Genomic DNA, 24764 nt, shown 5'->3' with positions numbered 1-24764 from the left:
TGCAATGGTGTGATCTCAGCTCACTGCAAGCTCTGCCTCCCAGGTTCACGCTATTCTCCTGCCTCAGCCTCCCGAGTAGCTGGGACTACAGGCGCCCGCCACCACGCCCGGCCAATTTTCTGTATCTTTAGTAGAGACGGGGTTTCACCGTGTTAACCAGGATGGTCTCGATCTCCTGGCCTCATGATCCACCCGCCTCGGCCTCCCAAAGTGCTGGGATTACAGGCGTGAGCCACTGTGCCCGGCCAATTTTTGTATTTTTAGTAGAGATAGGTTTCATCATGTTGGCCAGGCTGGTCTCGAACTCCCGACCTCAGTGATCCACCCACCTCGGCCTCCCAAAGTGCTGGGATTACAGGCGTGAGCCACCGTGCCTGGCCTCAAGTCTTGAATATTTCGCTCAATTGATGGATAAGTATCATAGATTATAGCTAAGCAGAAGTCAAACTTTATAAAGAGGAAAGCACTGAAATGCTAAGCTGATGCAGCATAGCCCTATCCACTGGTTTCTTTGGTCACAAGGGGTATTGCAAAAAAGGGTGTAGCCAGCTTAATGCAAACAAGCACATTTTATTTTAATTTTAATTTTTGGAGAAAGGGTCTTGCTTGGTTGCCCAGGCTGGTCTCAAACTCCTGGGGTTAAGCAATACTCTCACCTAGGCCTTCCAAAGTGCTGGGATTACAGACATAAGCCATGGAATCTGGCCAAACACATTTTAATTTCCTGAAAAATTCAAAACATATCTATAAAGTCATGTCTTATATAAAGAAAAATAAGTTGTTAGAAAACACGTTTTTCAATTTCACTAGAAGGAAAGTAATTTTCCTTGTGATAACTAATGTGTTTGATGTCTAAATGTTTAAAAAATATATTGTAAATAGAACATAACTTCACAACTGAGTTTTCGAAGATGGTAAGAATCAGTTAATTTTACTTAACTTTTCCACCAAACAGAGAGGAAAAAAACCACAGAAGAAAATCCAGAATATTTAGGTAAGTACTATATTCAAAGTTATATGATAAAGGTTCAGCTAGAAACTAATAAATATTCGATATATGCATTACATCAACTCGCTTTTAAATTAGGACAATTTCTAAATTTGGAAGTTACTTCTAAATGCTGAGTAATAAATTTTACAAAGAAATTAAATATTCTACTGATTCAGGGCACTAATATAACAAATTCATTCCTGCCAGGTTAGTCAACATGTGTCAGAAAAGTAACTTTTAATACAAGATTTAAATCATCATCCCCAGTAGAACATACAAAGATAGTCCATTCATTTTCTATTATTTTTCTCTTTCTTCACAAAAATTGAAAAATGTCTCTGCAATTCATTATCCTCCAACAAGCGTTCTATTGGAATTGATGCAAATGGGTATCCTTTGTCCCTCTCACCTCTATGCTAACAGCATTGTTTAACTCTGATCCCATTTATCTATTAAGCTTTGCTCATTTAAAAAAGTAAATTCATGACATCCACTGCAATATACAAAAAGTCACTCATACATGCTGGCAGCACATTGGAAGTTCTGAACTAACTAACAAAAATAGCCACATTTCTCAATTCTGTGACACAAAAAGCAGACAGCAACATGTATAATACACCAAAATCTAGCTAGAGTTTAAAGAATCTAAATAAATAAAAAAATTAAATGCCTGGATATAATTCTTAATAAACTATTTTACTTAAAGAAAAATCTAAAGCTGTCTTTAAAATCTCTTTCCAGGTTTACTGTATCCTTTCTTCATAACAGAATTTCCAGAAACAGGGGTCGTTTGTAAATCCCCAGTGATATCTGCCTTTATTTGCACTGTGGAAAATGACACACTGTATCATGCCTTTCTGGACAGTCCATAGGTTTTATTTACATTGCTTTGAGACAGAGACGAAAGACATGTTTTTTACAATTGTCTTACAGCAATCTCAGTTTTGAGAGTAACATGTAACAAATTTTCATATGCAATATATGAAAACATGTAAATATTTATATATACAATAACAACTAGACAAATAAATGAAGTTACTATTAAGTCTCTTTAAGTACAAATTTACAAACTGACCACCAGCCACAGAACTTAGCCCTGTAATGGAGAAAGATTATTATTGGCCTGAAAAAATATTAAAATATCACTGTCACTAACATGAAAAAAATTAGAAATAGAAAACAGAATACAGTAATCACCGGAAAACCTGTGTCTTGTAATGATTTCTTTCCATCAGAAGATGCAGAAACATTTTTCCCCCTGGAGCAAATGAAAACGTTTCTCATGCACCCCCAGTTTCTTCCCTGCTTTCTCCCCCAGGCGCCGGTGTAGACTGCCAGTGTGGACTTTTTCCCAGAGATGAGGAGTAAAAATTTGTACTTTATCGGGAGCGGGTGCACTTTTCCCCCTGGCCCCCCTTTGCTCTGCCTCCAAGATGGTAGGAAAGTTGTCGTTTCGGAGGGCAGAGGAGCAGCTCTCTGGTGTTATGTCCTCGCAGTGCCTGTAGTGGTGCTGTAGGAGGCTGCTGCCTCTTCTTGTACAGCCCCGGCAGCCCTGCCTTCTTGGCTGGAGAGTATATTCAGGGATTTCCCCTTAATAATCACCGACCCTGGGAGCACTTTTTAGTTTCCAAAATAAAAATATGATCCTCACCCCTCTTGCTTGACAGGGAAAGGCTCTCGCCGGAGCCCAGGGGGGAGCAGTAGCAGCGGCAGCCGAGCTTCCTAGTCCATTGCCAGCGCCTCTCACTCTGATCTGTCAGCCCAGCCGAGGGAACAGGGGGGAAGGAGAAAAAAAAAAGCAACTGAAAGGTAAGCAGAGGCGGCCCCAGGCCCGGCCCACATCCCCGGGCTCCCGTAGGGCGGCGGGCTGGGCCGCGCAGGCTGGGCGGGCGGCGAGCGCGCTTACGTGAGGCCGGGGATTCGCCGGCCCACGCCAGGCCCCGGGCGGAGAATGAAAGGGTGAGTGGGGCCGGCGCCCGGGTGGTGGAGGCCGGGGGCCTGAGGGCCTCCGGGGCGCCCGCGGGCGGCGACGGCGGGCGGGCAGGGGTCCAGCCGGAGCCGGAGTGGGGCGAGCGGTGCGGCCTGCGCGGGCCAGGTGGGGGTGTGCGGCGAGATGGGGGGGCGCCGGTAGGCCTCGGGCCGGTAGGCCCCACGGGGGCCGCGCCCTGCCCCCGCACCCCGGGCCTCCGCGCGCCCCCTCGAGTCCCCTGGGGCCTCCAGGTGGGACAGCGGCGCTGCGGGGCCGAATCCCGCGCCGGCCCGGAGGCTCTCCCGCGGGGCGGCAGGCCCGGGCTGCCGGGACAGGGGCGTCAGGGCCTAGGAGTGGGGAGTGGGGAATGAGCGCCCGGCCCCCCTTTCCCCCGGTCTCTCGCAGACGCCCCCCAGATTCCGGTAAGAGTTGAATTTATTTATCCCCCTCCTCCGCGCTCCGGACGGCCAGGCCGGGGCGGGGCGGGGCGGGCGGCCTGGCGGGCGTGGGGTCGGGTGGAGGGGCGGTGAGGAGTCAGGTGCAGCCGCGGCCCAGAAAGTTTCCTTTTAGGTCGGAATTGGGGGCCGCTGTCTCTCCGGGGAGCCCTGGTCCTAGCGTCCGGGACCCCCCCAGGGCGTGGGGGAGCGCACTCGGCTATTTTGAAACTCTTTGCCAGTTCCTGTCCATTGAAGAAGGTACTCCGCCCCTGCACCCCTCGCCCGCGCCCCACCCAACTCCCCGCGAGCCCGTTCGGGGCTGCTAACTCCAGCCTGTTCCCCCTAGAGCCCCCCAGGTTGGGGAGAGGGCCTTCTCTTCCGGTTTGGAAAAGTTTGCAAGGGGTTTCTTAGCTTTATTAGTGACTGGGGTTTTTGGGGTGGGAAGGAGGAGGTAAACTCAGGTGGTGTTTCTGCCGGCCAGTCTTTCCCTATTGCCTTTTTTAGCCCTTACCCCACCAACTGGGGGTGTTATTTTCAGCTTGAGTACCCACCCCCTTTCATCCCGATTCCTTTGGGTCCAAAATCCCCCTTCTGGACAGCTCCGGCGGAGAGGAAGATGTAGGGAGCAGCGAGGAGACTGTCAGTGAGAGGGGCAGGATCAGGCAGGGTTTCTGGAGCAGTCCCCAGATGTAGGAGTTTCCCCTCCTTTTTGGTCACTGTCCGGTAAAACCAACACCGGAACAGATCCCAAGGGGGAGACGTGGTTGTCAGATGGCTTGGAAGCCTCCGGGATTGGGAGGAGGGAGAGGAAGTGGGCAGGGCAGCTCCCGAAACAAGGTCTACAGTTTAAGGATCAGTAGTTCATTTATTCTGATAATCACTATTTAGATTTATGTGACATTCTTATATTCGACCTAGAAATAGAATAATGGAGATTTTAAGGAAACCTAAACTTGTTATTGCCATAACTCCGAAGGGTCTGTGGAAGAGCCCTCGGAACCTCGGAAAACTACTTTGGTTTTGGGGGGGGTTGTGTGTATGTATAACATTTAAACGGAAAAAAATATAAAATATATATGTGTATGTATATATTTTATATGCATATATATACACATACATATTTTCACACACACACACACGTATGTTTTCTGTTTAAATTGATTCAATTTTAGCTCTATTTTGGTGCCCTGAGCTCTGAACGTTAAAAGTAATAAACATAAATTTTCAAATGTCAATTTTCCGCTTTCAGGGACAGGATGTTTCCCGTGGCTATGCTTACCTCCTTGTTGTTGTTGAGTGTTGAAATTGAAATGTTAATGAACCCTTCCACCCCCCACTGCCAGCCCCCATTGTGGGCGTGTTTGGAGAGGTTATTTTGCATCGTTTAATTGTTGGCTTTTTCCTTTTTTTTTTTTTTTTTTTTTGGTGAGCTTAGGGCAGAGTGTTGTGTTTGTGTGCGGTGTCCTGCTTGGTAGCAGGCTGGAGTTTGCTGGCAGGAGATGTCCCACATTCTGCCCGCTCAGTACCCCCAGCACTGTTAGTGAAAAGCTGCCACTTGCAGGGCAATGGGTAACCCACGACTTTCAGTGCTGACTTCTGTGAGGCTTCGAAGTGAGACTCATGTGATTCTTCTAGGTGTGTGCCTTTCGTTTCCTTTGGTCTGCCTGAGATCAAATTCTTTTTCTCCACAATGGTAGATACCCGGTCATTTAGCATTGAGCTTAAGAAAATCTTGATATTTGAGATTGTATGGATCTGATACAAAAATGCAAATTACATTTAATGGTTGTTTTAAGTTTGTTGATTAATTGAAATTGCTTATTGACTTGGACATTTTCATAAACATGTGTGCCAAAAATCGTTACTTCTATTATAGTTTGTCCTTATTTTTAGAGCATATACTGAATGGAAAAAAATCATTCTTAGTCGTTTTTCTTGGGACATTTTAAGGTTTGAAAAAAATTATTGCCTCATTATTTGGTATTCAAAGGTGTATTGTTGATTTCACATTCCTAAGCTTTCCAAAACTATATATGTACAAATACCAAAAAAGTTTTGTACTTTTTCCCACCCTATCTCAAACATGTATTAATTTCCTAACCTGATTTCCTAATGGGCTACTTTATTTCCTGAAGGAATGACAGGTTTGATACTTTTAAAAGTTACATTCCATTTGAAATTAATAAAAGATTTTCAGGTCAAATACTGAATTAACTTTAAATTACTAAGGGAATATGCTCGTTTACTATTAAATGTTAGTTTAAAAAGTAAATGGTTAGTATAATTACAAGTCTGAAATAATCAAGTTTTCTTTCCTCTGGAAGATTTTTAGGAGAAAATTTGTATACCCCATTCTGACGTTTTCTCAGCAAATTATGTTGCTACTGTTTTTAGAGAAATAAAAAATTTTAGTTTAGAAGGAATTAAACATTTCTGAGAGCACCCAAAATTGACATTTCAAAAAAATGCTAAACTATTTGTTCATACCTGAGATGTTCTTTGAGGGTTAGCAGCTCTCACTCTCCAGGTTTGGTACGGTGGTTATGGCTAATGAAAAGTCATTTATATTTGATTACAGTTAGAACAATATTCTCAGACAATTCTCTTCCCCCCTCCCCCACACCCGGTAACTGGTAAAACAGTGGTTGAATAGGTGAGACTGGGTTGGAGGCAGCAAATTGTCCCCAATGCTAAGTCAGTTTAACTTATACATGCAGCTCTGTGCTAGGCAAAACAAACAGCAGCAGAGTCTCCTCACTCCTTCAAGCAAGAGTTTGTCCCAGAGGTCCTGACTGTAAAGGCTGATTTTTGACAATGCTCCTGGCTAGTTTGAGATACTGAGGAAATACTCAATTTAAAACCTTAAGCCTCACTCTGTTCCCTCCTTGCACGTAAGGTGACAGACTACTTGGTTCTCATCCTTTCACAGAATGTGATTTAAGATGAGTTTTTAGGCTGGGCGCGATGGCTCACGCTTGTAATCCCAGCACTTTATGGCTCACGCCTGTAATCCCAGCACTTTGGGAGGCTGAGGCAGTCGGGAGTTCGAGACCAGCCTGACCAACATGGAGAAACCCCGTCTTTACCTGGGAGGCGGAGGTTGCAGTGAGCCGAGATTGCACCATTGCACTCCAGCCTGGGCAACAAGAGCGAAACTCCGTCTCAAAAAAAAAAAAAAAAAAAAAAAGACGAGTTTTTGGTGAAATTTTATTTGTAGCATGACATCCTACAGTGACACCTTTAGACTGGGCTTTTTGAGTTCTGATCCCAGTCCTTCTGCTGGGCAATTTACTTAATCTTTGGTTTCTTTAACTGAAAATGGGAATAAAATTCTTCGATATAAGGGTTAGATGAGATAGCCATGTGTTTGGCCCATAATAGTATTAATTAAATGTTAATTCCACTAGCCCACTTTTCTTTCTTTCTTTTTTTTTTTGAGTCAGGGGCTCACTGTGTTGTGCAGCCTGGAGTACAGTGGCATGATTATAGCTCACTGCAGCCTCAACCTCCTGGGCTCCAGTGATCCTCCTCAAGTGTGCCTGTAGTCAGCAAGGACTACAGGTGTGTGCCACCATACAAGGCTAATTTTTGTATTTTTGGTAGAGACGGGGTTTCCCCATGTTGCCCAGGCTGGTCTCAAACTCCTGGATGCAAGGGATCTGCCCGCCTCAGTCTCCCTAGGTGGATCATGACAATTACTTAATCTGATTAAGTCTCAGTTTTCTTCATCTGTAAAAGGGGATAATAATAGTACCTACTTCATAGGGTTGCTGTGAAGACTCAATGAGGAATTGAACATAAAGCCTTTAGAATGGTTCCTGGAGCATAACCTTTATATTTTCTTGGTGCATAACTTTTTCTGGTACATAACTTTTTTTTTTTTTTTTTTTAAGATTTTTAATATTCTTGATGTGAATTTTTAATGAGTTCTTGCCTCAGTATATATTAATAATACTAATAAGTATTTGAGTACAGAAAGAATATTATAATTACTTTAATGGGGCAAATAAATCTATTTTTGCCAGTAAAAAATTGTGCAGTATGTTCAGTTTCAGCGGCTTCATGTTAGTGTAGTCTCTGCTGTTTGAATTTGGAACTGGCCAATATAAAGGTATGGTAAGTACACCAAGGGCAAAGGAGCTTAAGGTGGGTTTGCTTCACTCTTTGTTCCCCTCTTTCAGGTTTTGAAGTGTTCTTGTGAGTCCCCACGAACCATAGTGTTGCGTGGTTTTGAAGGCACTGAGCAGTTTGTGGCCTTGATAGGCTCACTTTAGAGTCCTGGGCATGTTTACGTGACTTGATTGGTAGGAGCAGCTGCCGGTTCATTCATTTAACAGAATAGCTTCTTTGTTGTAGCTCTGAGCTTTGCAATACAAAGACACATTCTCTGCCCTTGAGGAGTTTTTAGTCTATTGGAGAAGAAAAATAAGCTGACATTTACAATGTCAATGTGAATGTTAAGTGATAGCTTAGCCTGGAGGAATATTCTTCTATTCTGGCCTAAAGGGCAGGCTAGGTTTTAAAGTGAGGGCTTTACAGGGGAAGTTTCTGTCCTAAGCGAATGGGAGGAGTTAGGCATTCCAGAAGGTGTGACCTGTAAGTAGGAATCACAGTTTAGGGACAAAAGACTATCCTGTGTTGCAAATTATGGTTCTGTTACCGCCCTGGAGTTGGAGGAGGAGGGGAATAAATAGTGAGAGGGAAAGGTCAGTCTGGCTAGGACCTAAGGAGTTTCTGTGTTAGGGTAAGGAGTTTGGATTTCTTTTATGTTACAGGCACACCCTGAAAGCCTTTGGCCACATAAATTACTTGAGATTTAGAGGATTTGAGTTGTACAGAGTAGGAAAAAAGAGAACAAGACTGTAATTAGACTAGTGAAGCAGCTCCTGACAAGAGATTTGAAGAGGGTTTGAACTAAGGTGGTGGCAATGGCAATTAAGAGGAGGTGGCGGCAGAGGCAGGTTAAGGAGGTAAGGCGATCTCAGGTGGACTGGATGTAAAGCTGGGACTCATCCTCACAGATGGCAGCTGAAATGGCAGAAGGAGATAAATTTGGGCTAGTCAGTGGTTCTTAGTGTTAGACACTTCTCCAGAAAAATCCACATATGCAGTTGTATACATTTGGTTTGAAACCTGGGGTAGGCTTGTTACCATGGCTCACAACTGTAGTCCCAGCACTTTGGGAGGCCAAGGTGGGCAGATCACTTGAGTTCAGGAGTTTGAGACCAGCCTGGGCAACATGGTGAAACCCTGTCTCTACAAAAAATACAAAAATTAGCCAGGTGTGGTAGTGCATTTTTGTAGTCCCAGCTACTCAGGAGGCTGAGGTGAGAGGATCACTTGAACTCAGGAGGTCAAGGTTGCAGTGAACCTTGATCACACCACTGCGCTTCAGCCTGGGCGGCAAAGGGAGAACTTGTCTCAAAAAAAAAAAAAAAAAAAAAAGATAAAAGTAAGCCTATAGAAATGTTTTGTTTGACCTACCCTTTTTGGGATGGTCTCTGATTTTTCATCAGTGCCTTTTCATATATGAGGAAACAGATTTATAAAATAACTTAGGGTTACATGTCTTTTTCTTTTCTTTTTTGAAACAAAGTCTCACTCTGTCGCCCAGCCTAGAGTGCAGTGGTGCGATTGGCTCACTGCAATCTCTGCTTCCCAGATTCAAGCAGTTCTCTGCCCCAGCCTCCCGAGTAGCTGGGATTACAGGAGCCCACCACTGCACCTGGTAATTTTTGTGTTTTTAGTAGAGACAGGGTTTCACCATCTTGGCCAGGCTTGTCTTGAACTCCTGACCTCATGATCCACCTGCCTTGGCCTCCCAAAGTGCTGGGATTACAGGTGTGAGTCACCATGCCCGGCTGCCTCAGCCTCCTGAGTAACTGGGACTATAGGCACGTGCCACCACGCCGGCTAATTTTTGTATTTTTAGTAGAGACGGGGTTTCACCATGTTGGCCGGGCTGGTCTTGAACTCCTGACCTCAGGTGATTCACCTGCCTTGGTCTCCCAAAGTGTTGGGATTACAGGCCTGAGCCGCTGTGCCCGGCCCTATCTTTTTTTAAAAACACGAAAGAGCTGGAAGTTCTGGGTCTACCTTTTTTATTTTTTTAAACTTTGCAACAACTTGCTGAAATAATTTGAGCAAAGTTTGCCAAAGAATGCCCCTGGCCTACTCTTCCAGCCCATGTAGGCATTTCATCTTGCACCCCTGTAAAGTAAGATTAAATGAACTTTGGAGTATACTGGCATGGAAGCAAGGGGGCCAAGAGAAAAGAACCCACTGACTGGTCAGAAAGGGGAGATTTTCAAGAAAGAGAAAGTGGTCAGCAGTGTCAGATGCCGCAGAGAGGTCCAGTTAGCTGAAGACGGAAAAGTGTATGTGGAATTCAGTAACAAAGAGGCCATTAGTTTCAGATTTTTAGAACAAAAGAACTTTGAGGAGTAGAGCTGCAACTTAGTTTTTCTTCTTTCCTCTTGTCCTGTAATGCAGGGTTTCTGTAACAACAGAGAGTGACTGTGACATGGATAAGAACTCAGAAAGCATTTGTTGTGAAGGATTATTAACTGAACTAATAAATACTGTACCCAGATCAGTCAAACTGTGCTCATTCTGCTAGTGTTTTCCATCCCAAGAACATTAGTATTTAAGTGCTCTACAGAATGTAGGAAATATTTTTGATATTAGATTTTTAATGAGGATTATAGGAAACTATTCAGAAAACCACTAACAGCTAGAGAATGTGTTTTAGTCCTACAGATTCTAGATCAAAATGATAATACAAATAAACCACTACTTAACTGCTTCTAACGGTAGTTTTTTTTTTTTTTGAGACGGAGTCTCTCTCTGTTGCCCAGGTTGCCCAGGCTGGAGTGCAGTGGCGCGATCTCGGCTCACTGCAAGCTCCGCCTCCCGGGTTCACACCATTCTCCTGCCTTAGCCTCCCGAGTAGCTGGGACTACAGGTGCCTGCCACCACGCCCAGCTAATTTTATTTTATTTTTGTATTTTTAGTAGAGACGGGGTTTCACCGTGTTAAACAGGATGGTCTCGATCTCCTGACCTCGTGATCCACCCTCCTTGGCCTCCCAAAGGGCTGGGATTACAGGCGCGAGCCACCGCGCCCGGCTTCTAATGGTAGTTAATATTAAGTGATTACTATATGCTGGGGTTACAGTTCATGAAATACCTAATTTAATTATCCTAAGCAACTCAATGAGGTACATACAATTACAGTCTTCCCTTTACAGATGAGAAGACTGAAGCCTAAATAACTTGCCCAAGGTCTTATACTTAGTAATTAGCAGAACCAGATTTGAGCCCCCTCTCTGATACCTGGCAGAGCCAATGAGTGATCTCTTTTGCTGCATAAACTATCCTTACCTTTCTAATAGAGCAGGGAAGGACCTAGTGTAAAGTTCATTGAAATTCCTAATGCAAACTTATTTGTACAGTGCTGTCTCTGAGTACAGTATATGGCACATACTAGACATTCAATAAGCATTATTTTAAAATATTCTGGTTTGAACTTGATTATAATGAATGTTGTTTATATTTTTGAGTGATAAGCAGTTTTCTCACTGCTTCTTTCTCTTCCAGTTACATCAGTTGATAGATTTTCATCATTCCTCAGTCTGATTTTATTATTTTTTACATTTATAATATAGATGTTAGGTTCTTAAAATCAATATAGCCATCTGTTTAGTATCTCATTACATTTTTATGCTTCATCAAGTTGAATTAAAACTCATTTAAAAAAGATATAACATGGAAAAATGTTTTTAAGAGTTTATGATACTCTAAATATGATTTTAACAGGATCCACTCTTTCTGGGATAAGTAAATATTCTTTTCATTTGCCTTAAGTATATTAGAAAACAAACATTCTGATAATTTAGTAGGCTGATGTTAGTTTTATTTATTTTATTTTGTTTATTGTAAAGACAAGGGTTTCACTACATTGCCCAGGCTGGTGTTGAACTCCTGGGCTCAAGTAATCCTTCTGCCGTGGCCTCCCAACATTCTGGTATTACGGTGTGAGCCACTGTGCCCAGTCTCACACTAGGGTTTTTTGTTTTTTTGTTTTTTTGTTTTTTTTGGTATGGAGTCTCACTCTGTCGCCCAGGCTGGAGTGCAGTGGTGCGATCTTGGCTCACCACAACCTCCACCTCCCGAGTACAAGCAGTTCTCCTGTCTCAGCCTCTGGAGTACCTGGATTACAAGCATGCACCACCACTCCCAGCTAATATTTGTATTTTGTAGAGACTGGGTTTCACCATGTTGGCCAGGCTGGTCTCGAACTCCTGACCTCAAGTGATCTGCTCTCTTCAGCTTCCCAAGGTGCTGAGATTACAGGTATGAGCCACTGCACCTGGCATCTCACGCCAGTTTAAAAAAAATTATAAGGTATGGACTGGGCACGATGGCTCATGTCTGTAATTCCAGCACTTTGGGAGGCCAGGGTGGGTGGATCACTTGAGGTCAGGAGTTTGAGAACACCCTGGCCAACATGTTGAAACCCCTCATGTCTACTAAAAATACAAAAATTAGCCGGGCGTGGTGGCACATGTCTGTAATTCCAGCCACTTGGGAGGCTGAGGCAGGAGAATCATTTGAAAAAGGGCAACAGAGGTTGCAGTGAGCCGGGATTGTGCCACTGCATTCCAGCCTGGGCAACAGAGTGAGATTTTGTCTCTCAAAAAAAAAAAAAAAAAAAAAAATTATAAGGTATTTCGTAGATCTAGGCTCTTTAAAAGTGGTAGGATATGAAATTACAGATGGCAATTAGAGAAAAATAGTGTGGCAGTGAAATGAACATGTTTCTTAACTAGGAGAATCAAAAGAACAGCAATGACATAGATTCCACATGGAGGTGATAAAGTGGTAGTCCCAAAGAGAATAATGTTCATATTTTTGTCAAATTGTTTTGTGGTTGTCATTGGAAGACTGAAAGGGCTGCTGGCTGCTTTTGTTAAAAGTGTATCTTCCTTACTTTTCTACTTGATAATGTCTTATTCCTCTGTATTTGTAAGAAGTAAGAAGCTATGGAAATGAATTGTTCAATTTTCCTATTAAACTCGGTGTATAATATCAAAGAGGATTTAAAAAAATTTTTTTTTTTGAGACGGAGTTTTGCTTTTGTTGCCCAGGCTAGAGTGCAGTGGCGCAATCTCGGCTCACAGCAACCTCTGCCTCCTGGGTTTAAGCGATTCTCCTGCCTCAGCCTCCCAAGTAGCTGGGATTACAGGCACGTGCCACCACGCCCGGATAATTTCGTAGTTTTAGTAGAGACAGGGTTTCTCCATGTTGGTCAGGTTGGTCTTGAACTCCTGACCTCAGTTGATCCTCCCACCTCAGGCTCCCAGAGTGCTGAGATTACAGGCGTGAGGCACCGTGCCTAGCCCCAAGGCGGATTTTTATTAAACCTAAACCTAATCATATTTCCTACTGTTTTTTTTTTTTTTTTTGAGACAAAGTTTCGCTCTGTGGCCCAGGTTGGAGTGCAACGGCGTGGTCTCAGCTCACTGCAACCTCCGCTTCCCGGGTTCAAGCGATTCTCCTACCTCAGCCTCCCTAGTAGCTGGGATTACACCCACCATCATGCCTGGCTAATTTTTGTATGTTTGTAGAGATGGGGTTTCACCACGTTGGCCAGGTTGGTCTTGAACTCCTGACCTCAGATGACCCGCCTGTCTTGGCCTCCCAAAGTGTTGGGATAACAGGAATGAGCCTCCGTGCCCAGCTATTTCCTACTTTTGAATTCTAGTATATGGATATTTATGCTGTTGAAATATTTCTTCTGTGAGACTTGAATATTTTCTATTCTCAGTAATGGTTATTTCCATTTTTTGGTAATAACAGTGTATATTCTGCTGCTGCTCTACAGTGCTTAATTACCTGCATTTTCTCCTTTAAGGGAGCATAGGTCTGTTTATATGCTAAGCAAGTTGTCTCCACCGCTGAGGATGATATTTGCTAGAATTGTTAATAAATTTAGTTTGGCTAAGTTTTTTTTTCTTCCCTTTTAAAGTGATATTCATCATGTATTAAAAAGTAGAGCTTGGCTGGACGTGGTGGTTTACGCCTGTAATCCCAGCAGTTTGGGAGGCTGAGGCAGGAGGCTCACTGAGACCAGGAGTTTGAGACCGGCTGGGCAACATAGTGAGATACCCCCCTTTTCTAAAAACAAAAACAAAAAAAGATAGTTGCTTAGTTTTAGCCTTTTGGTTGCATGAATTAGGAAATGTGATAGGCTGAGCGTAGTGGTTTAGGCCTATAATCCCAGCACTTTGGGAGGCCGATGCTGGTGAATGGCTTGAGCCTAGAGGTTTGAGACCATCCTGGGCAACACGGTGAAACCCCATATCTACTAAAGATATGAAAAATTAGCTGGGCATGGTGGCATATTCCTGTGGCCCCAGCTCCCTGGGAGGTTGAGGTGGAAGGATCACTTGAGCCAGGGAGGTCAAGGTTTCAGTAAGGCGTAATCACACCACTGCACTCCGGCCTGGGTGGCAGAGCAAGACCCTTTCTCAGAAAAAAAGAAGGAAAGGAAAGAAAGAAAGAAAGAAAATGCGATAATATTTATATATCAGGGTCTAAAAGACATTTGATTAAGATTACATGGGCTTTATATATTGTATGTTTCCATTCTTATTTATATCTTGCACTGAATGCCAAAGAGTGAAAGTTATGTGAACATCATCTTTAGTAAAATCAGGGTAAAAAATGCCAGCTGTGGAAGGCTAGGGGTAAAGAGTGAAAAATATGTAGGATTTTTTTCTGAGAACTGCCTTAGTGCGTTTGTCATAACTTCTTTATTTAAAAAGGAGAAGTTTATTAACGTAGAGAAGACCAGATATTCATCGGTTTCCAGTTTACAGAACAGTGATTTTGATACTACAGTAATACTCAATTAGAAGAAATTTAGGCTGGTTGTGGTGGCTCATGCCTGTAATCCCAGCACTTTGGGAGGTGAAGCAGGAGGATCACTGGAGGCTAGGAGTTCGAGACCAGCCTGGGCAATGTAGTGAGACTCCATGTCTAAAATAAATTAAAAAGTTAGTTGGGCACAGTGATGCATGCCTGTAGTCCCAGCTACTTGGGAGGCTAAGGTAAAAGGATCACTTGAGCCCAGGAGCTTGAGGTTGCAGTTAGCTATGATTGTGCCACTGTACACTCTAGGCTTGACAAGAGAGCAAGACTCTGTCTCTTAAAAAAGAAAAAAAAAGAAAGAAGAAAGTTAGATTTCAAAATCATTACAAATTATTATTAATGTATTTGTTGTAAAAAAATTCTATAGTAAGTATGCTTTATGGTTTTGATATTATTGTGGAATATTTTACTATTCAAAATTTTAAAAGATATTTGTGGTTAATGATAGCAAATACTGACATCTCTATTCTTCCTTCTCCAAACCAACTTTAAAAATAGGGAGAATTAGAAACAGAAACTAAACTGAAGCTTTTGACAATTACGGTAACCTTGTAACCAAAATATATGAATTATGGCCAGGCACGGTGGCTCATGCCTGTAATCCTAGCACTTTGGGAGGCCGAACTGGATGGATCATCTGAGGATAGGAGTTCGAGACCAGCCTGGCCAACATGGCGAAATCCCGTCTCTACTAAGAATACAAAAAAATTAGCCGGGCGTGGTGGTGGGCACCTATAATCCCAGCTACTCAGGAGGCTGAGGCAGGAGAATGGCTTGAACCAGGGGGTGGAGGTTGCAGTGAGCCGAGATCAAACCATTGCACTCCAGCCTGGGTGACAGAGCGAGACTCTGTCTCAAAAAAAAAACAACAAAAACTCCCTCAAAAAACCCAAAATATATGAATTAGTACTATTAAGTGCAGTGAAAACTGAACCAGGGCAAGAGAAGATGCCAAGACAGGATGATTTCCTCTATAGACCCAGGCAAAGTAAAGGAAGAAACTTTCTCCCAAGAAAGTAACACACCCCGAGGACAAAACCAGTAATCCCCGTGCAAGGATGGCAAAGTTGGATCTGTATGTTGGGCTCCCTGTGTGGCAGGAGGGGTTGGGCTGAGTTACAAACCGTGCAGTCCTACCAGTTTTGTAGGAAGTTCAGAGTGGAGGAGAAACTGGCAGCAAGCAGCCTTTCAGCTGCTGATCTTGGTCATGTGAAGAGAAATAAAGCCTAAATTATCACCCCACCCCCAAATCTATGCCATGTGGGCTCCTGTGAGTTAGGGAACATAGTCCAGCATGGAGTCAAGCCTCAAGGGAAAGTGAAAAAATAGTTCCTATGGTGGAAGGTGGGGGTGAGACATAGCTCCTCTGAAACTAGAGTTTAAAAATGAGCTATAAAAGCTCAAGAAATAAAAGACAACAGAAGGATATAAGAGTGAGCTGTTGGAATCAGGGTACAAAATAAGAGAAAAGTAACATTGCAGAAACATTCAAAGCAGCAAATATCAACTGTAGCTGGGGGTGACGGAGGCAAGCTTGAGAAATTTGAGCAACCCAAAATGGAACAAATAAAAATGAAGAAAGACTAGAGAGAGTGATAGATAGGGAATACAGTAAATCTAGCATGCCAATAATTGATACCCCTGAGGCTGTTGGCAGAATAAATCAAGCAGAAAGCAATGTCAACACATTAAGGAAGAGTTTCCCACAAGAAAAGAAGATTTGAAGGCAGATGTGGTAACATGCACCTGTAGTCCCAGCTACAGTGGAGGATTGCTTGAGCCCAGGAGTTCAATCCAGCTTGGATATTATAGTGAGACCTCATCTCTTTAAAAAAAAAAAAAAAAAGGCGTGGTGGCTCATGCCTGTAATCCCAGCACTTTGGGAGGCCGAGGCGGGCAGATCACCTGAGGTTACGAGTTTGAGACCAGCCTGACCAATATGATGAAACCCCATCTCTACTAAAAATACTAAAATTACCCGGGCATGGTGGCATGCGCCTGTAATCCCAGATACTCAGGGGGCTGAAGCTGGAGAATCGCTTGAATCCAGGAGATGGAGGTTGCAGTGAACCAAGATCGCGCCATTGCACTCCAGCCTGGGCAACAAGAGTGAAACTCTATCTCAAAAAGAAAAATATTGAAAATTTTAGAACAGTGTCTAGTCTTTAAATAGACTTTTACTGTTAGGTCAAAATGCAAAAAAAAAAAAAAAAAAAAAAAAGAAGAAAGAAAAAAAAATCAAATCCCCTAGAAAATCAAGAGACTGGCCTCAGGCTTTTTGAACATGAAACAATATATACAAAGTCAGTAGATTAAAAAATGTACAACCCAAGAATTTTATGTCCAGACAAGCTGTTAAGTATAACACCAATTGACATCTTTTGTTTTCTTTTCTTTTTTTGAGACAGGGTCTCATTCTGTTGCCCAGGCTGGAGTGCGGTGGTGCAGTTTTGGCACACTGTAGCCTCGACCTCTCAGGCCCAAGCAATCCTTTCGTCTCAGCCTCCCAAGTAACTAGGACTACAGGCATGTGCCACCACACCCAGCTAATTTTTGTTTTGTTTTGTTTTTAACAGAGGTGGTGTTTTCCACATGTTGGCCAGGCTGGTCTTGAACTCCTGACCTCAAGTGATCCACCCACCTCACCTTGGCCTCCCGAAGCGCTGGGATTACAGGCGTGAGCCTCTGCACCTGGCCTAATTTTTGTATTCTTTATAGAAATAGGGTTTCGCACTGTTACCCAGGCTGGCTTTGAACTCCTGAGCTCAAGCAGTCTACATGCCTCAGCCTCCCAAGGTGCTGGGATTATAGGCGTGCACCACCATACCCGGCCAACATGTATTTTCAAATGGAAAAATCATGGCTTATAGTTTCCACAAATCAGCTCTTGGCAGGGAAAGAAAAGAGAGGAGACTGTGTTATAAACTATTAAATCAAGAAGTGAATGGAAGACTAAGTTAAAAAAATTATTTTGCATTGAATAAATTTAAATGTAGAACTAAGAACAACAACAGGAAAAAGCCTTGAGAGTTAGGGCTGCGTAGGTCGTTGCAAGTCTGGAAATTTTTCTCAGTATTTATAACATGGGATCAATTGCAGTAATGCTGATAAGTATACTAATTTTCTTAGTGTGGAGTAAAAAAGTGTTATCTAAAGGAGATAGACTGTAATTCTTCTAAGAAAACAGACTACAGTTGACCCTTGAACAACTTGAGAGTAGAGGTACCAACCCCACATGTTGAAAATCCACATTATAACTTTTTTTTTTTTTTTTTTTGAGATGGAGTCTCGCTCTCATTGTGCAGGCTGAAGTGCAGTGGCTCACTGCAAACTCCACCTCCCAGGTTCAAGCAATTCTCCTTCTTCAGCCTCTCGAGTAGCTGGGATTACAGGCGCCTGCCACCATGCCCGGCTAATTTTTGTATTTTTAGTAGAGATGGGGTTTCACCATGTTGGCCAGCTGGTCTCGAACTCCTGACCCCAGGTGATCCACTCGTCTCGGCCTCCCAAAGTGCTAGAATTACAGGCATGAGCCACCACACACGACCATATTAGAACTTTTGACTACCCAAGAACTTAACTGATAGCCTACTGTTAACTAGGAGCCTTGCTGAAAACATAAACAGATTAACACATATTTTGTATAGGTGTTATAATATTACAAACAGTAAGCTACAGAAAAGAAAATGTTATTAAGAAAACCATAAGGAAAATATATTTAGTATTAATTGGAAGTGGATCATCATAAAAGTCTTCACATTAGATGGAGGAAAAAGAGAAGGGTTGGTCTTACTGTCAGGGTAGCAGAGGAGAAAAAAAATCCACGTATAAGTAGAACTACACAGTTAAAACCTTTGTACTGAATATAGTGAAATGTATAAAGGCTAAAGGCAATACAAAATATAATAGGATTAGGATGAAACAGGTCATAAATATAAAATTATAAATTGGATAAACTCATTTATTAAAAGAAAATGACTTGGACCAGGCAGGGTGACTCACTCCTGTAATCCCAGCACTTTGGGAGGCCCAGGCAGGGGGATCGCTTGAGACCAGGAGTTCAGGACCAGCCTAGGCAACATGGTGAAAGCTCGCCTCTACAAAAACTACAGAAAATTAGCCATGTGTAATGGTATGTACCTGTAGTCCCAGCTACCCAGTAGACTGAGGTAGGATTGCTTAAGCCCTGGAGGTTGAGGCTGCAGTGAGTGGTGATCGTGCCACTACACTCCAGCCTGGGTGACAAGAGTGAGACACTGTCGGCCTCAAAAAGAAAAGAAAAGAAAAAAAATTGCTCAAAAGTAAAATGATTCAGATTGGGCAAAAAGTCAAACCCAACAAGAGTTGCATCTAAAAGGGATCAGCAAATAACATGTTAGTAAATAGTTTATCTTTGTGGCCATATGATATCTGTTGCAACTACTAAATTTTACCACTATAGCACAGAAGCAGCCATGGACAGTATGTAAATGAATGAGCATGGCTGTGTTCCAATAAAACTTTACTTACAAAAACAGACAGTGGGCCACATTTGTCCTGTAAGAAATAGTTTAGTTTGCTGACATGTGATCTAAAACATAATGTGGCTAGGCACAGTGGCTCATGCCTGTAATCCCAGCACTTTGGAAGGCCAAAGCGGAAGGATATCTTGAGTGCAGGAGTTTGAGACCAGCCTGGGCAGCATAGCAAGACCCAGACTCTATAAAAAATTTAAAAAATTAGCCAGATATGGTGGCACGCACTTGTAGTACTGGCTACTTGAGAGGCTGAGGCAGGAGGATCTCTTGAGCCCAGAAGTTTGAGGTTGCAGTGAGCTATGATCATGCCACTGCAATCCAGCCTGGCAACAAAGTGAGACCCTGTCCTCAAAATAAAAAAATAAAAATAAAACACAACACAGTGCCTCAAAAGTTGAGAACAAAAGTACGGGCAAAGACTCAGTTGACAAATTCAAACCAAAAAAGCAATAGTTCAAATATTTGTGTCAGACAAGGTTGAATTCATCACAAAATGCATCAGTTGAGTTGCATTTGTTGTTGTTGTTTTGAAACAGGGTTTCCTTCTGTTGCCCAGGCTGGAGTGCAGTGGCACCATCTCGGCATACTGCAACTTCATATCCTTCTATCCCTACCCTCAGATTTCTTTCTATGATTTGTAAAATCCTCTCATACCTACAGACATGTAGATTCCTCTTTTTTCTTGAAGTTCTTATAGGTTTCTTTGAACTAATTTGTGAAAGATACGTGTGTGTTTGGCTTGTGGGTGAGTAGAGCAAAGATGGTGAAAAATGAAAAATGGCATGGATTTACTTTGAAATATTTCCTGTCCCAAACATCCAGGGCAGCTAAATTTAAATGTTTATGTTTTATAATTTTCAAATTTAAAAAATTTTAATGGACACAAAATAATTGTACATATTCGTGTGGTATATAGTGATGTTTTGATTCATATAATGTATAGTGATCAGCAGGGTAATTAGAATATCTGTCATCTCAAACATCATTTTTTTGTGTATTGGGAACATTCAATATCCTCCTTCTAGCTATTCAAAACTATGTAATAATTATGGTTAACTAGAGCCATCCTACAGTGCTAGAGAACATTAGGGCTTATTCCTCCCATCTAGCCATAATTTTGTATCCTTTAACAAATCTCTTCCTATTCTCTTCTTTCCCCTACCTTTCCCAGTCTTTATCTTGTAGTCTGTGTTCTACTTTTTACTTCTTTTTTTTTTTGGAGACAGTTGCACTCTGTTGCCCAGGCTGGAGTGCAGTGGCGCCAACTCAGCACACTGCAACCTCCACCTCCTGGGTTCAAGCGACTCTCCTTAGCCTCCCCAGTAGCTGGGATTACAGGCGCCCGCCACCACACCTGGCTACTTTTTGTATTTTAGTAGAGACAGTATTTCACCATGTTGGCCAGGCTGGTCTTGAACTCCTAAGCTCAAATGATCCACCTGCCTTGGCCTCCAAAATGCTGGGATTACAGGCATAAGCCACCACGCCCGGCCTCCTTTTTACTTCTAGGAGATCAACTTTTTTAAGTGACTACATAAGTGAAAACATGTGTGTTTAATTTTGCATACGTCATTTATTTCACTTAAGATAATGTCTTCTAGTTCTATCCATATTGCTGTGAACAAGAGAATTTTTTCTTTTTTTTTTTTGGCGGGAATGGAGTCTTGCTCTGTCGCCCCTGCTGGAGTGCAGTAGTGCGATCTCGGCTCACTGCAACCTCCGCCTCCCGGGTTCAAGTGATTCTCCTGCCTCAGCCTCCTGTGTAGCTGGGATTACAGAGTGCCACCACCCTCAGCTAAGTTGTGTATTTTTAGTAGAGAAGGGTTTCGTCATGTTGGCCAGGCTGGTCTCAAACTCCTGACCTCAGGTGATCTGCCTGCCTTGGCCTCCCCAAGTGCTAGGATTACAGGTATGAGCCACTGTGCCCAGTGCCCGAGAATTTCATTCTTTTTAATGGCTGAATAGTATTCCATTGTGTATATATACCACATTTTCTTTATCCATTCGTCTGTTGTGGGACACCTAGTTTGATTCCATATCTTGGGTATCATCAATAGTGCTTTGATAAACATGAGAGTACAGATATCTCTTTGATGTATTATTTCCTTTTCTTTGGAAAAATGCCTAGTAGTGGGTAGTTCTATTTGTAGTTCTTTGAGGAACCTTCATACTGTTACTTTCTTTCTTTTTTTTTTAAAGACATAGTCTCGCTCTGTCCCAGGCTGGAGTGCAGTGGTGCGATCTCAGCTCACTGAAGCCTTGACCTCCTGGGTTCAGGCGATCCTCCTGCCTCAGCCCCGAGTAGCCGAGACTACAGGCGCATGCTACCAAACCCAGCTAATTTTTGTATTTTTAGTAGAAACAGGGTTTTGTCATGTTGACTAGGCTGGTCCCGAACTCCTGACCTCAAGTGATCCACTTGTCCTGGCTTCCCAAAGTGCTGGGATGACAGGCGTGAGCCACTGTGCCCGGCTCATACTGTTCTTTATAGTGGCTATACTGGTTCACATTCCTGGTGTACAAGAGTTCCCTTTTTGCTGCTTCCTCACCAGCATTTGTTATTTTTTGTCTATTTGATAATAGCCATCCTAAGCGGGGTAAGAGGGTGCCTTACCCCAATTTTGATTTGTATTTCCCTGATAATTAGTGATGTTCAGCATTTTTTCATATATTTGTTAGCCATTTGTATGCCTTCTTTTGAGAAATGTCTGTTCAGATCATTTGCCCATTTAAAAATTGAATTGTTGGCATTTTTTTCTTTTGAGATGTTTGTTTCTTATATATATTCTGGATATTAATCCTTTGTTGGTTCAATAGTTTGCAGATATTTTCCCCCATTCCATAGATTGTCTGTGCTGTTGGTTGTTCCTTTGCTGTGCAGAAGCTTTTTAGTTTGATATAATCCCATTTGTTTATTTTTATCTTGTTGTCTATACTTTTCAGATCTTAACTCATAAAATCTTTCCCCACATCAGTGTCCCCTGTGTTTTCTTCTAGTAGTTTTACAGTTTCAGGTCTTACAATTAGGTCTTTGATCCATTTTAAGTTGATTTTCATATGGGGTGAAAGGTGGGGGTCTAGTTTCAGTCTTCTGCATGTGAGTGTCCAGTTTCCTAGCACCTAAATTTAAATTTCTCGTCCAATTTTTTTTTCTTATATTCTCATAAGGTGAAAAGAGAAAGCTCTTATTTTTTACATTAATGTGTGATTAGATTTACTTAGTAATGAATGTGATTTTTTTCCTTCCAGAAGAGAAAATGTGATTTTTATTAACTAAGGTAATTTTTCGAGTTTTTTTTTTTTCTGCTACAGTAAGTGAAGTATTTCTTGAGAAGAATACAAATTCTCTACTTTTATTACTGGCAGGTGGAATGTAGTCATGTATTACAAGAATGAATACTTATGAATTGTAATTTGTTTCTCCAGTGTTTACCATATACTAGGGATGATACTTAGTATGTTGTATATTTTATATCTCTTGATCCTTCCAGCATCCTGATGATAACATAGCTACTATTATTATCCCTGTTTTACAGATGAGAAAACTGACATTCAGATAGGTTAAATGATTGATTCAAGGTAACACAGCAAGTGGCAGATTTTAGACTTGAACAACCGTGTCTTCTGACACCTCCAGCGTTTATGTATCTTGTCATTCACTGGTAAAGGAGAGAGTATTTCTGGACTTTTTCAGTAGCTAATATCTGAGCTGTTCCATCAGCCATCTTGATGGCTGGAAGTGCAGAAGAGGATGGGCGAGACTCCATCAGCTCACTAAGATCCTGACTTGGCAAAATAGACACAGTTTCATGATAGACTAGATGGTGTTGTAATATATAAATCCTACCATTGGGCCTTTTGTGTGTAGTTTGGTAGTGAGTATTGTGTAATTCCCTCCTTCCATTTTCTTACTGACTCTGAAAAGACTCATAAGCCATGATTATTATACTACTTAGTGTGATTGGAAGCACCACATGGTGCAGAACTCTGAACTGAATGATGTAAGTATGGTCAAGTGACTAGTCTTTGGGCCTGAGAAGTTTATTGAGATTGGATGGGATAGGTGTAGGGAAATATAAGGGAAAGAACATTTTTTAATGGCAGAAATTTGCTTTATTTTGTATTTCATAGAAACATTTATAAATTGCCAAATATTTTACCATCATATCAAAAAAAGTAGAATTTCTGAGAGAAGTTTGAGGTCTACCATTTATTCTGCTGGCATTGTAAAGGGATGTGGGTTCTGAAAATAAGTATAGCATGCAAACATCAGTAATGAAAAAGAGACCTACTGCCTGTGACATTCATTTGGTGGAAGAGTTCTGCTGCTTTGAGGTATTTGTAAAACTTAACCAGAGCAAATGTTATTTAGTTCAATTTGGGGGGATAAGGTAACTTAATTTTTTGTCTTGTTTTGTTTTTGAGATAGATCCTCACTCTGTCACCCAGGCTGGAGTCCAGGGGTGTGATCTCGGCTCACTGCAACCTCTGTCTCCCGGGTTCAAGTGATTCTCCTGCCTCAGCCTCCCAAGTCGCTGGGATTACAGGTGCCTGCCACCATGCCTGGCTAATTTTTGTATTTTTAGTAGAAATGGGGTTTCGCCATGTTGGCCAGGCTGGTCTCGAACTCCTGACCTCAGGTGATCCACCCACCTTGGCCTCCCAAAGTGCTGGGATTACAGGCATGAGCCATGGCACCCGGCCAACTTAATGTTTCATAATGTCTTATTTTCTTATTTAACCTCATTATTGGGATGTTGATTTACAGTGAAGAATCCATTGCATTAGTAAGGGTGATACCATAGTATTTTGCTTCCTGGGTGAACTAGCTTTGCTGATTTCTGTTTGTTAACTAGGCCTTTTGATATTTTTGTAGACAATCTGCTTCATCTTGATTCTGCGGCATTCCAAACTGTGGTATCCTTGGGGGCTCTCTTAACATTGCTATGGTGCAGAAGATTTAAAATCAGGTATGGCTGTGGGGCCAGAAGTCCCTCAGTGAAATTTTCAACTTAAATCTGCCTTATACTCTCTGATTTATCATTTGGGTTTCTTTTTTTGTGGTGGCCTTTTAGCTGATGTTCACAAGGAATAGAGTCACGTGATGTATGAAGGGAAACATATACACTTCTCTGAGGTTGACAATAAGCCCTTGTGCTCATATAGCCCCAAACTGTGCAAGCAGAGGCGACTCAACGGCTACGCCTTCTGTATCAGACACGTTCTGGAGGACAAGACTGCCCCCTTCAAGCAATGTGAATATGTGGCCAAGTATAACAGCCAACGCTGCACCAACCCCATCCCCAAATCAGAGGATCGTAGGTAAGGGCTAATCATGAGACTCAATCCTTGATTTCATTAACAGGCTTGGAATTTTTTCTTTTCTTGTTTTTTCTTCTCTTTTCTCCTGTTCCTCATTTCTCCCTCCCTCCCTTCCTCCACTTATATAAATATTGAATTCTGGGGGTAATCTAAGTAAACTATGGAATACTTTTAAAGATGACATATGGCAGTTTTTAAAAATAGAGTAATACATTTGGGGGATTACTTAAAATATGTTTCAGTGTCTTCTTTTTAATTGATTTCATGGACTTCTAGAATTTTTAAAAGATTTTTTTTTCCCTCAAAGTTGCTGCTTGAAGTCTTAAAACGGATTTGTTTGGTTTGTGGCCTTATAAAGTAATTCCTGATTCTCTACCTAGTTTTCTCATTTGCCTAAATGAGAGAAAATTTTAAGAACTAATTAGGTGTTGTAATTAATGATAGTAATTTTGGAGTTTAAAATCTATGCCTAGAAGTTAGTAAAGGATATATACTTAAAAACATTTTTTTTAAACTACTTGGCTCATTTAGATTTATTTTCTATCAGACTTCTCACCAGTGTTTGGCATGTTTTATAACCTTACCTTTTTTGAT

General features: G+C 42.0%; 1 protein-coding gene and 1 long non-coding RNA gene across 7 annotated transcripts in view; one reads left to right on the top strand and one right to left on the bottom strand.

The window, feature by feature from the left end:
* Positions 1 to 902: 902 nt before the first annotated feature.
* Positions 903 to 4119, bottom strand: LOC144333459 (uncharacterized). The gene is made up of 2 exons (XR_013402126.1): positions 3949 to 4119; positions 903 to 2744 (listed from the first exon to the last, which is right to left on the bottom strand). It is a non-coding gene; the product is annotated as an uncharacterized LOC144333459 (long non-coding RNA).
* Positions 2407 to 24764, top strand: part of INO80D (INO80 complex subunit D) — a 95243-nt gene continuing 72885 nt past the window's right edge. Inside the window, exons 1-3 of one of the 6 annotated variants that reach the window (XM_015110776.3) lie at positions 2407 to 2800; positions 23725 to 23818; positions 23924 to 24170. In XM_015110776.3, coding sequence (XP_014966262.1) covers positions 23953 to 24170 — 218 coding nt within the window. In that variant the 5' untranslated portion in view covers positions 2407 to 2800; positions 23725 to 23818; positions 23924 to 23952. Of the gene's footprint in view, positions 2951 to 3407; positions 3656 to 23724; positions 23819 to 23923; positions 24171 to 24764 lie in introns of those variants that run through there. The other 5 variants (XM_015110780.3, XM_028831021.2, XM_077957415.1 and 2 more) reach the window with 5 other exon arrangements.

The sequence above is a fragment of the Macaca mulatta genome, chromosome 12 (genome assembly GCF_049350105.2).
Source record: "Macaca mulatta isolate MMU2019108-1 chromosome 12, T2T-MMU8v2.0, whole genome shotgun sequence".
NCBI classification, from domain to species: Eukaryota; Metazoa; Chordata; class Mammalia; order Primates; family Cercopithecidae; genus Macaca; species Macaca mulatta.
Note: the sequence above shows the minus strand (reverse complement) of the source record. Positions and strands in the feature narration are given on the sequence as shown.